The sequence below is a fragment of the Gallus gallus genome, chromosome 11 (assembly GCF_016699485.2).
Source record: "Gallus gallus isolate bGalGal1 chromosome 11, bGalGal1.mat.broiler.GRCg7b, whole genome shotgun sequence".
In the NCBI taxonomy this organism is placed as follows: Eukaryota; Metazoa; Chordata; class Aves; order Galliformes; family Phasianidae; genus Gallus; species Gallus gallus.
The window spans coordinates 3,380,044-3,392,273 of record NC_052542.1 but is presented as its reverse complement, the minus strand read 5'-3'; the positions used below and the strand labels follow the sequence as shown (position 1 = coordinate 3,392,273).

At 39.3% G+C, this 12,230-nt stretch overlaps 1 protein-coding gene and 1 long non-coding RNA gene across 2 annotated transcripts in view; one reads left to right on the top strand and one right to left on the bottom strand.

Moving 5' to 3' along the window:
• LOC107054270 overlaps nt 1-12,230 on the bottom strand; it is a 112,511-nt gene that overhangs the window by 48,008 nt on the left and 52,273 nt on the right. The gene's annotated exons all lie outside the window — the stretch shown is intronic.
• The window catches only part of MMP2 (matrix metallopeptidase 2), a 34,709-nt gene continuing 29,169 nt past the window's right edge, over nt 6,691-12,230 (top strand). The window contains exons 1-2 of the mRNA NM_204420.3: nt 6,691-6,981; nt 11,174-11,400. Of these exons, the coding sequence (NP_989751.1) occupies nt 6,838-6,981; nt 11,174-11,400 (371 nt within the window). The 5' untranslated portion in view covers nt 6,691-6,837. The remainder of the gene's footprint in view (nt 6,982-11,173; nt 11,401-12,230) is intronic.

The following is a 12,230-nucleotide window of genomic DNA, read 5'->3' as shown; positions in this document are numbered from 1 at the left end:
GGAGGAATCAAATGACTACAGGCCTTTTGGCCTTACCATTTTGCAGAGTCTATAACAACTGGGACTACTCTGTTTCAAAAAAAAAGCCCATTCTGTTCTCTGACTCTGTTGTAAAGAAATGGAATTTGCATTCAGCATACAGCACTGGTGGTCAGAGGGAATCACTTTCTCTATCAAAGATAGTGCACTTTAAATCCTTTGCTAGTTCAACTGCTGTATATTTGATTTTAATTAAAGTTCTGTCATGAATTATAAAAGACCAGATCTTCAAAGTTATTAATTAAAGCCCCTTGATGTCTGAACACTAACATTATAATAACAAGTGAGATATACAGTGCCTATCAACAAGCAGCTGCTCAGCAGCCCCAGCAGCAAAGCAAGCAGAATTATTCTGATATGTCTGGGACTGTACTAGCTGGTTGTTCCAACAAAGGTCCCTCCCATGAAGACAAACAGCAGAGCAGTGGGAACAGCCCAGCTTTGGCATGGCCCTTTTGCAAGCACTATGCATCCTCCCAGTGCTTGATAAATGGGTCACTCAGTGATGTACTCCTTTCGAAATCTGAAAAGCTGAAGTTATGTAGCTCACTACTGTGTGACTTTGGAGCCCATCACATGAACACATCAGCTTAGCTCTCGCCCTTATTAATGTGAGCAGTAATATTATGGCTACCCTACCAGCTATGGGCTGGACAACATCATGCTTTCTCACATTCTTCACGGCAAGGTGCCTCATGAAGATCAACAGGGTCACTGACAAAATATGATGCAAGCCAACATAAATATAGATGGTAGGATCCACCCCCAGTGCTACTTATGACCATGCTGAGTTTACCAAGCTTAAGCAAATACAGCAGCATCAGGACTTCCTTCTTCTGCCAGGCCCCCAGTGATGTGGATTTTTAAAGGCAAGTTCATTCTGCATGCTTTATCCATAAGATCCAGTACATTTTCAAATAGAGAAGCTATTGGCCAAAGGTCCCTCTCTCTCCCTACAAGTAACCCTATTTATTTTTGAGACACTTCACAAAGTGAAATACAAATGAGCACACAATTACTAGCTGTTACAAATCATAAATTCACTTGTAAATTATTGTGTAATTGGATGCTTGAGATTAGGGGAAGAGCTAATAGGTAAAAATGGAGAAATAGAAGTATAACATCAGGTACTAATACTCAAAAAGTTTTGCTTTGAAACACTACAAACTGATGCAAGTGCTCATGAGTACATTGGAAATAACTCAATTTTTCTCTGCTCTTCACAGATGCACTGGCTTCAGAGAATCCTGATTACTCAAAACTAAATCAAAAAAATCCTTACGCAAAATCAGCTTGATTCACTTTCCAAAATAAGGTTTCTTCATATTCCTCTGCAACTGAAAGCTTGACACTAAAACCTTGTTCTTACCTCACTGCTGAAGGGCAGTTGAGATCTGTTTTCTCTTTACACACCAGAGAGTGCCAGGGACAGGCCAGACCTGCAGGAGCTGGCACACAAGGCTCTCAAGAAAGCCAGAGACAACTTCTCACTGGGATTGGCTTTTCTTGAGTAGTTTATCTTGACCAATCTGATTTTCTTTACATTCAACATCTCTACAAGCTACAAGGGAATTACTTGAGCTTGTGCTAAAATAATATCAATACACTATTTTACAATAAGCCAGTCTCTAAACAAACACACTTGAAATTCAAGGGGGATAAGCAAGTAAGAATCAACTTCTACCAGACGTGTTTGAAATTATATAGGTTCTAACCAAATTCACAGAATCACAGAATGCCCCCCCTACAAAGACAGGCTGAGGGAGCTGGGCTTGTTCAGCCTGGAGAAAAGAAGGCTGCAGGGTGACCTAACTTCAGCCTTCCAGTACCTAAAGGGAGCCTATAAACAGGAGGGGAGTCAACTCTTTACAGGGGTAGATAACAGCAGGACAAGGGGAAATGGTTTTGAGTTGAGGGAGGGAAGACTTAGGTTGGATGTCAAGGGGGAAGTTCTTTACTATGAGAGTGCTGGAACAGCTGCCCAGAGAGGCTGTGGATGCCCCATCCCTGGAGGTGTGCAAGGCCAGGTTGGATGGGGCCCTGGACAGCCTGGTCTAGTACTGAATGTGGAGGTTGGTGACCCTTCCTGTGGCAGGGGGGGTTGGAGCTTCATGATCCTTGAGGTCCCTTCCAACCCGAGCCATTCTGTGATTCCGTGATTCAGAATGCTCAACAACAATGAATAACTGTAATGCCTCAAATTCAAGTTAAAGAAAAAAACAATACAAAACAAAACAAAACAAGAAACCTCACCAAATGTCAATTTATGCCAGCAAATACTTGAAACAAATATAGTTTAAGCAGGTCAGAATTACATTGAGCCAGTGTGTAGGGATAAGAGAAATTTATCAAACAAGTTGGTTTTTTAAACCTGAACATCTGGCAGGCACAAGGAAGTTTCTAGTGGGAACACATGCAAACTAGGGCTGGGGTTTGATTGAAGTCATTGAGCGTATTTCCGCTGAACTAATTCACCCAACAGAAGCTTTGCAATGTCAATTAACACCAGCTGAGGACACAAGCAGGAATTTCAGGGCTGGGCAGAAGCACAATGAATAAATGCAGTGAAAAATACCTTGTCTAGAGGTAACAGACTTACAAGAAAATCATTTCTAATTTAGTAGAGAGCTAACAAACAAAATCCATGTGTTAAATGAACTTCACATCTTTGGAACTTAACTTCCGAAAATGGAAGGCACAAGAGAAACAAAAGCAAGAATATAGTTGCTACCTTAAATGCTGAAACTCGTAACTCCTACCAACTATTGACCATACATAAATTTTTCATCCCTGTGTTCTCTGCACACACACACACAAGCATGCAGCTATTTGCAAAGTTTAAAGACTCCCTCATGTGGTGGTCAGATATGGTGAGTGGGACCACAGGAGTCTGAGCAAGCTGCTGAGAAGGCAGAGAGCATATCCAGATAATAAATTATGTGAATATTTAAGGCTTATGCTATGTTAGGATCAACTCTTCACCACATGTGTCTTAGATCAGCTCACTTGACTGCAATGCAAATGACCTGTTGCTAAAGTTATTAATCCTTCTAAACTCAAATGGACACTGCTACAAGTAATCATGGCTTCCTGAAGACAAGTTTACTAAAACAGATAAACTGCTAATATTTGCCTTTCTCTGTCCCCACAGAGGCATACACCTCCATCAGCCTACAGCAGCAAACACCCACTTCTTTTCCCCTAGTATATTAATTGCTTGCATAGACAGTCCATCTTCAGCAGAGGTGCCATTAGGAAATAATGAGTAGCTAATCGAGTCATATGCCCTCAGGTTCAGTGGAGCTTCAGTCTGGAACCAGTATGGGAGCTTTTCTACTCTCTACTGCAGCACCCTACAAGACAGACATATGGCAAAAAGCAATTTAAAACATGAAACCCCACTACGAATAATAAAAAACTTACTAAGAATAAATCCATCATCCTCCTATGGACTGTGTTCACTGGCATTCTGCCTAATATATTTATCTGGAACCACCAGGAAATCATCAGTTTTTGATATAATTTTGGAATTGACAGTATGACAGTAGGAATTGCTACAGTATATTTCTGGAGGGTTGACTGCTGTGTCAGCAAATTGCCCAGGACATCAACTGAAGTCTAATCCAGAAACTGCTGAGTGCTCCTGAATCACTTAAAAATATTTTTCTGAAAACATAATAATCCTTTGATAAAAACAGCATGTTAATACATACTCATGTGTCTCTTATTGCAGACAGATCTCCTAAGAAATGTAGCTCACGGCTCAATAACACAAGACAACATGATTCCCTTTTTATTGTTATTACTGAAGTATGTCCCAGAAAGAGGCATCTGCCATCTCAGAATGTTTCTGCCATACAGTTCTTATTAATGCATGAAAAGACAGTTGAATGCAAATCTGGCATCATACTTCTTGAAATAGATGGTTTCAAAGCCTCAGTATAGAGTGATTCTGACCTGAAACTAACATAATAACCAGAAAGCAACTTTCTACGATTCAGAAGAGATAACTTAACATGTATATTACACAAATGTCTTAAATTATATAGAGTTTATGTGCAACATTGAAATATTTTTTCCACAAATAGATAAAGGATGTAGTTGTGGCTATAACAGCATTCACTTTATGTAGCTAATCCAGAGGTAGCAACTGTTTGTAGAGACAAAAGTGTTTTGCAGAGTATGTACTAAGGTAAGAGGAAGGAGGTCTACATTATGCTTTTCAGCTCTTCCATGAAGTAGGTAGATGGCCTTTCGTTACTTTCTCAGAGAGTCTTATTCCTCTTCCTCTATTTTTTTGTTTTGTTTTGTTTTCTCCCTTCATTTTTAACTGATTTTGAGCTTATCTCATCAGAGAACAAAACACATCACACCATGTTATTTCCAGTTCAGCCGGACTGGCAGGACCATGATGTGATTCAGCCTAGCCATGGGCTCAGAGCAAAGCTGGTCCTGGGGCCCAAGAGCAGCAGCAGTTCCCTACTCCCAGGATTTAGCACCACTGCAGTCCTAGCACCTGCACAACATGTTGAGTACAGGATGGTCCCACGGAACTCAAAGACAAATCTATGGAAACAAGAAATGTTTTAACCCATATTTAATCATATTATGATAGGACTTCGACTCTCAGCTACAATCTCATAAACTGCTGCTAACTGCAGTCAATGTATGTGTTCACCCAGTCACCACCAATCCAATGTTCCCTTATATTTCTTAATTTCTGAATATAGCTGCCCACTAGCTGAAGTAGCACCAGGAAAGCAGTTTACCAGCAAAACTGCTGTCAAAAGCAAGAATCAGTGTTCCACTGCAAGTCTGTATGCTTCTGCTGCGGATTCTTGGAGGAAACGTATCTAAAAGTTTACCCACAGGGACTCTCACTGCCAGCAAGGATAAGAAGTGAAATACAGTGAGATTCTCAAACTGCAGGGACCTCAGAGCCCATTCACAGGCTTTCCTCATCTATTGCTGATGCTTTGTTCACAAACAGCAGCAATCATCACAAAGCAGGAGAGCCATTATCCACAACCAAGTGCAGGCTGCAGAAAAACTTGATCAGATTTTCAGAACTGTCATTTATTAAAGCAACTACTGGAAAAGAAGATGACAATCTCAAAGCTGAACCATGAGGGGAAAGTTGTTCACTGTAACTCAAGTGCCATTGGAATCACACACGGAAGGACTGGAGGGATACCTGCTTGCAAAGAAAGTCCTGGTCACACACAAATTACTGCCACTCTTTTTTTTCCTCAAACACTAAGGGCTGCTTCCCATGGCTGGTCGGCCAGTGGCTGAGCATACAACTGCTGTGCTTTTCAGTCAAACTGTATGGGCAGCAAAAGCTCCTGTAAATGTTTTTTTTCCTGAAGGTCTTGGCCCACGGTTTGCTACCCTTGTCTTTATATAAGGTTCTTCAGTTCACAGGCAATAGGCTTCAGTTAGCAAAGCAACTCAATATTAGTATAAGTCAATGAACTGTCAATACCAAATATTTCCAATTAAATATCGAAGTACTTTGAATAAATACCAAACACCAGCAAAGTATTTACTTTTCATTAACAACACTATTTGGTAACAAGAGTTATACCCAGAAACCCTTCGTTTAGAAGCATTCAGTGGAAAGCTGTCACAGCCTCTCTGCTGACACACGGCTCAGAGGAACCGTGACAACTGGACACACCTTGAATAGAAACTGTTCTGTGACACTTGGCTGGCCAGAACACAGTTTGCATTCATGCAGAATTGCCAGTCTCCTGTCTTAAAAAGTCATGAGCCAAACCCCTAGATTAAGGCTATTCAGCTAAAATAATATTCAGCTTGTATTAACACCTCAAAGCTGGCAGTATTATGAAGGAATAAAAAGGCCAGCCATGATGAAGGCGATATTTGCGCCAGAATTTCAGACATACAGCTGCACCAATGGACTAAACTCATTGTGCAAGCAGACCTGGAATTCTGCACAAAATTACCCTGCCAACTGCTGAGCACAGTTCCTATTTGCTGCATCTGCCAGATTCTCTCTAACTCCATAGAAAACCAGAAGTGACCCACCATGCCTATTGGTGGCAAAGCTTTAAGTTGTTTTAAAAGCTGCATGTAGCCCCAAGAATCTTGTTCAGAGCTCTGGTTATTCTCTGCACAGAGCAGGGCTGGAGTGCTGGTGAGCCCCATACACAGACACCAATTTGTGCAGCCTGGGCAGGAAATGGACATGAACCTTCTGCTGCTGTACCAGCCCATGCAGGGTCTGCCTCCAACTATGTCACCAAAATGATTACCAAGAGGCATCGTGTAGGACTGTAACCACATCTGGCTAAAGCAATATGTGGCAAGAAATTAGGCTAAAGAATAATACAAATACTTAGGAAGGAAAATAATGTTTAGGAGTTGTTGTTTGTTTTAATTAAAAAGATGCTTCATCTTCAGTATTAAGTCAGGTCTTGCCCTTTGCTGCTCTCTGGCATAACTAAATGCTTTAATGTATGCAAATAAGGAGAAAATGTGGCTTCTTTCAGCAGTAGTAAGTATCTGCCCGTTGCTACCTTAAAATCACAGCAATCACGTCTGGTAACTGCCCTTTTCTCATGTTTCCACTAGTTTTCAGACTTCCTCTTGTGGTAGCTTGAGACTGCGCATCTGGATGTTTTAAACATACAAAGGAATTGCTAGAGCAAGCAAAAGAGAAAACGGTGCAGAGAGTTAAGATGTGCAGATAAGCAACTAGTGCACTGTGCAGCCAAAGTAACTGACAGTCAGTCAGAGAAATCTTTTAAAGAGGATTGCAAAAATATAGGCAGAATGAAGACTCACAGTGTTTTTGGCTTCTTTTTTAAAGTACTATTAATCCAAGTGTATCTTTTTAACAAAACTTTAGCTGCACCGTCACCAATCATTAAGTTCCCTGGAGACAGCACTCCAAAAACAGACAAAGAGCTAGCAGTGGTAAGTGTTGGTTTCATCTTTGCTTCAGATTTGTTTTGTTTTTCTTTCATAAGCAGATGTTTCTTTCTTCTTTCAGCTGAGGCTAGGAAATGACTGTAGCGTTCTCTCTATAGTCTCTGGAAGTGCTCACTAGCTAGCAAAGGTATCAGCTTTCAGAAGTAAAAAGTAGAGCCAAGTAATGTTTTTCCTCTCTTAAAAAATTTAAGGGCAGCAAAATCTTTTCCTTTTTCCTTAAGTCTGACCATATAAAATAATTTCATTAAATCATCGCAACTGTAATCAACAGATTCCAGTGGTAAGAGAGGAAAGGGGCAAATGTCTAATTTTTGACTTGTATCAAATAGAACTGTGGGCTATCAAGATTCACTTACAGAAATCTGGGCTTAATGCATGTATCACACAGCTTTCAGGATCTTGTTTTCCAGACTGTTTACTGTGCACTGCATAAACACAGCTTTAAGGGACAATTACAATTGAAAGCTGGCTCGAGTTTCAGAAGCCATTGTGACCAGCTCTGACTTCAGAAAAAGCCCTCAGAGGTTTAAAGAAACATTCTTTTCCAAATTAAAAAAAAAAAAGTTTGAATTTCTGAGTGTGACATTAGCAAATTATAGCTATAATTCTACAGCATTTTATTCTAACCTCATTTTAAGCCCTGTGGACCTTCATAAAAATGACGTTCTATGGAGAAGTCCATTTAAGGGGAGATTGAGATGGATAATCCTAATTTTAGCATGTAAATTATAGGCATTTCTCTTCTTCAGCAGTAACTCCATTTTAAGGAAGACTGAGATAAATTATTCTTATTTTAGAATATAGAGGGCTGGAAGTTGGTCACTGTTCTGTAGGAGCTGGTGTGCATCTTGGGAAAGCTTGCCAGGCTAACGGTCTGGGGGAGGGTAGAGAGAGAAATTCCAGATGGGAGCTGTGGTGGCAAGTTGAGGAAAAACAGATAAACTGACCCCAAAAGGGCACTCCCCAGCCTTTAACAAGACAAATTCACCCGAGCTTTTGTCCTGGCAGCACAGCAGCCAGGGGGTGGGGGCAGTATGTGTGGGAAACGAAAGGGGAGTCATACATGTCTAATGGTAATTTAACCATCCTTAAATAATCTATTTTTCTTAGACACAGTTAGGCTCTTACTAAATAGCAGCAATCCACATCTCCCCTCATCTCTACTTGTTTAGAACAACCTATTTATTATGTGTACTCAGAGGAAAATTACAAGCTGGTTTAAAACTGCAGTTCTTCTTTGTCTTTCTGGTAGTATTCTTGGGCAAGGTTAACTGGCTGCTTTTCTCTCACAGTCTCCATCTGTACAGCCCCAACACTCAGAATCAGAACACAAATTGCTATGTTACAGCTGGACCCTGTTTCATTAATGGGCTGAATCAAAATTCCAGATCACCACAGCTCCCTGCTGACTCTGAATTTTGGGGAAACTGAATTTTGCAGTCTAGGCCAAGATGTGGTTTACACAGACACTGCATTTTCTTCAAGATTCTCTCCTCACAGAACAGCTGGTTATGTTCATTTCTCATCTTCAGAAAAATCTCCATTTTAGGAAAAGCAGAGAGGGGGGTTAACTTTTTATTTAGAAACATACCAAATACAATTCTTTATTGTGCCTCATTTTCTACTTCTTTCATTGTCTATCATACTTATAAACCTAAAATGGCAAGAGCAGCATCCTCTTTCCTCAGTAAAGTTCAGTTCTGATGTACAGTCTGTGCTACACCATGGTATATCACTGGCAGATACAAACAGAAGTGTAAGACAACAGAACAAGCTACATTAAAATTATAATTAGGATAAGAACAGATTCTCCAAACTGGCTTGTTTACATTCTTAGTGCATTTCACATTAAGCCCTAGGCACCATTTCCTCTGAGTAGACAGAAACTTGCTGGTAGCAAAGGTGAAACCATTGCATGCCCATGACTTGCCAGTGTTGCATTCTGCTCAAGAGACATACCACATCAGAATATGATGTTATAAAAATTATAAGAACTAAGCAAAGTCTGTGCTTAGTCAGTAGGTAGATGGAGGACTTCCTAAAGGAAATGGTGTAACATCCTGATTAAATTCTTTTCTGATTCACTATGAACTATTTCCTATATGGGGTAAAATGAGGTACTCCTCGACTTAATGTTGATGAAATCCAGGTTCAGACAAACTGCAGTCATCAAATGACATTTCCTATGTTTTGCTGATGTATAAGTCTTATCTCTCATCTTCTGGGTGACATTCAGTTAATTGATTAGATACATAAAGTAAGGTTTCCCTCAGGAATATTTAATGGCACAAGGACTTAAATGCACAGTCATTTTTGTCAAGCTGCTTAGAATCTTTGGTAAAAAATAATTCTCTCTGATATTTCTGATACATTTACCTTTACCTTATTTATTTGAGTTTCTTACCTTGGATTTGTAGTTAATAGTTCAGATACAATACCTGAAGGACTCTCTTTCCTATGCTAAAGACGGTTTTACCAGAAAAATCAGTGATCTACAACCTTTCCATCTACCAGCATCACTGGGAATGGCATCTCTCAGCTTTGTGCCATGCTAAACACCAGTCCAGATGGCCTACTCATCAGTTTGGGAACACTCGCTGTTTGACGTGGCTCTAGCACTTCTTTTAGAACTATATGTAGAATACTGTTAACCCAAACTGCAGTATGGGATTACTGAAAGCTCTGCACAAGTAGAAGAGAACTGTAAAGTTCACTCTATTGGATAAAGCCTACAAGTCCAGGCTGCCAGATTGTTAGTCAAGCTGTGAATGAATGATAGGTAATTATCATTCAAGAAGTTCCCAAATTAGCATATGCATCAATCCATTTATCTACTCTTCATAGAGTAAGTAAATTTAGCAATCTAAAACTGTACCTAGTCTAAACAGTGCAACTGAACCTACCTTTGTAATAGTCCAAGCTAAGGCAGCAGCTTGAAAAACAGATTTTCTCAAATTCAGTTTGGATCCAGACACTGAATCCAAAGCTTCAAAATAGCCAGCTGTCTTTGTTTTGGATCGATTAATTCCCAGACAGGAACAGAGTTGATTAAGATTTTACACAGATATAACTGAAAGTTTTATTGTCTGACTCTTAGAGAGGCCACACTTTTCTTTTGACGACAGTGTTGTCATGACAGGTTTCACCACATGTTACAGACTGTCAGACTACCAGACATTCTCAGAGTGTTGGTGTCTGCCCAAAGATATTTAGTTACTCTGGCACTGAACACTGAATTTAAGAGAAAAAAAAAAAAAACTAAATCCTAAACTGCTTATGCGAGTTTACATGTGTTCTGCACAGAAGGTAGAGACCATAACAGATATGTAGGACCACAGCTATTAATCTACAGTTTAGTTTAACATAAATATACAACTTATTAACACACATTTGAAAGACAAGTTGCTTATAACAACTGCCAGGGAACAGGCAAACCCACTGGTCCCCTGGGACAGAGGGAGCAGATCACAGCAGGCTGATTTAATACACTGAAGTGGAACCACAATGGTGTGTCTGCAAATTTCATCCGGTGGGTCAAAGGTATTTTCTCTTTTTTTTTTTTTTTTTTCCACACGTCTAATTGGACTTTTAAGTATATACATACTATTCAAATACAGTGTTCAGCCAACTGAGATACACCAAAGAGTCTTCCTCAGGTCTTTGCAATGGTTGACTCAAAACCAAACACACATGACATTCAAATAGCTGTTTGTGGTATGAATTAATGATTTTTTTGTGTGTTTGTAATTTCTTTGATACCTTAACTTGACAAGTTTCTCAACAATCCACAGAGGCTTCCAGGAAAAAAGTACATGCAATCTAAGACTGTAAGCAGATTTACACATCATAAAGGAAGCAAAATTATAAACTCATTTTCACTTTGTAGTTCAACATTAAAGCTCTTTGCTCTACTTATTAATAAAGCAATTCCTCAAGCAAAGGTGATAGCTAATAGTGGAAATGATTGCTTAATTAGTAATGTTGTGTGATCAAGGATGGTTTGTGTCAATTGAGGAGATTCTGCTGGTCACCGAGCTACTAATAATAGTAATTTTGAAAAGAAAACTTGCAAATTTCAGATGGAAAACCAAGATGGAATTACAGTATTTACTTGTAATGACTGCTTATCTCTTTTATGAATTTTAAAGTCTTTGTTCTGTGCTTTATTTTTCTCAAGCAATACCTGAATAAATATTATGGATGCCCAAAAGACAATTGCAACTTATTTGTATTGAAAGATACTTTGAAGAAAATGCAGAAATTTTTTGGGCTGCCTGAAACAGGAGATTTGGATCAAAACACAATTGAGACAATGAAGAAACCCCGCTGTGGTAACCCCGATGTGGCCAATTACAACTTCTTTCCAAGAAAGCCAAAATGGGAAAAGAATCATATAACATACAGGTACTGTCTGGGTTTTGCTCATACATAACCTGAACACTTTTAAGGACCATCCAAACAAGGCATTTCGAAGTGGAGTAGGTACTCAGTGGGTTAGACAGTATTTCTTAAATTACAGTCTCTGTGTTTGGATGACTACTGGATATTTAAACAAACATCAGACATTTCTGACAAAAAGTTTCAGGAATAATTATCTAAGTTATCTCAGTTTTAGGGTTTTGGTTGGGCCCAAAGAGATTTTGTTTTGTTCTTTCTCTGCTGCAAGCATCCTATGGGATCTGGAGCAGGAGCATTAGGAGCATTACTTGCCCATCTCCTGGATGGAGTCCAAAGGACTAACTGACTGCAGAAGACAGGTAGGAAGACAGAGCCCTCTGCAGTCAGCAGTCACAAAAACATCGCTCATCAAATAAATTATAAAGTAAAACAAATAATCATATTTATTATTTATCAGCTTGTAATCTTCAACAATCAGGAACCCAATGAAATAAAATTCTGCCAGTCAGTGAGGAAAAGGTTGTAGGTAATAAAGAGAATAAACTACTAAATAACTTGCAGGATGAGCATCTATCCATGTTAAACAGATGATCTAACAACAGATGATCTAACAACAACACTAAAACTTCAAAATGTATTAAGTAATATGTCAATTTATGTACTGTTTCTAACAGTTCACGAACACTTATTTATGACCACAGAACTTTCTAATGGTTAAGATGCAATCAAGTTAACCACAGTTTGGTAAAGCACCACACTTTTCTGTGTCCATACCTTGGACAGTAGCAAACACAAGAGATTTCAGCCCTCATGAAAGAAGGCTGCAGTATCACACA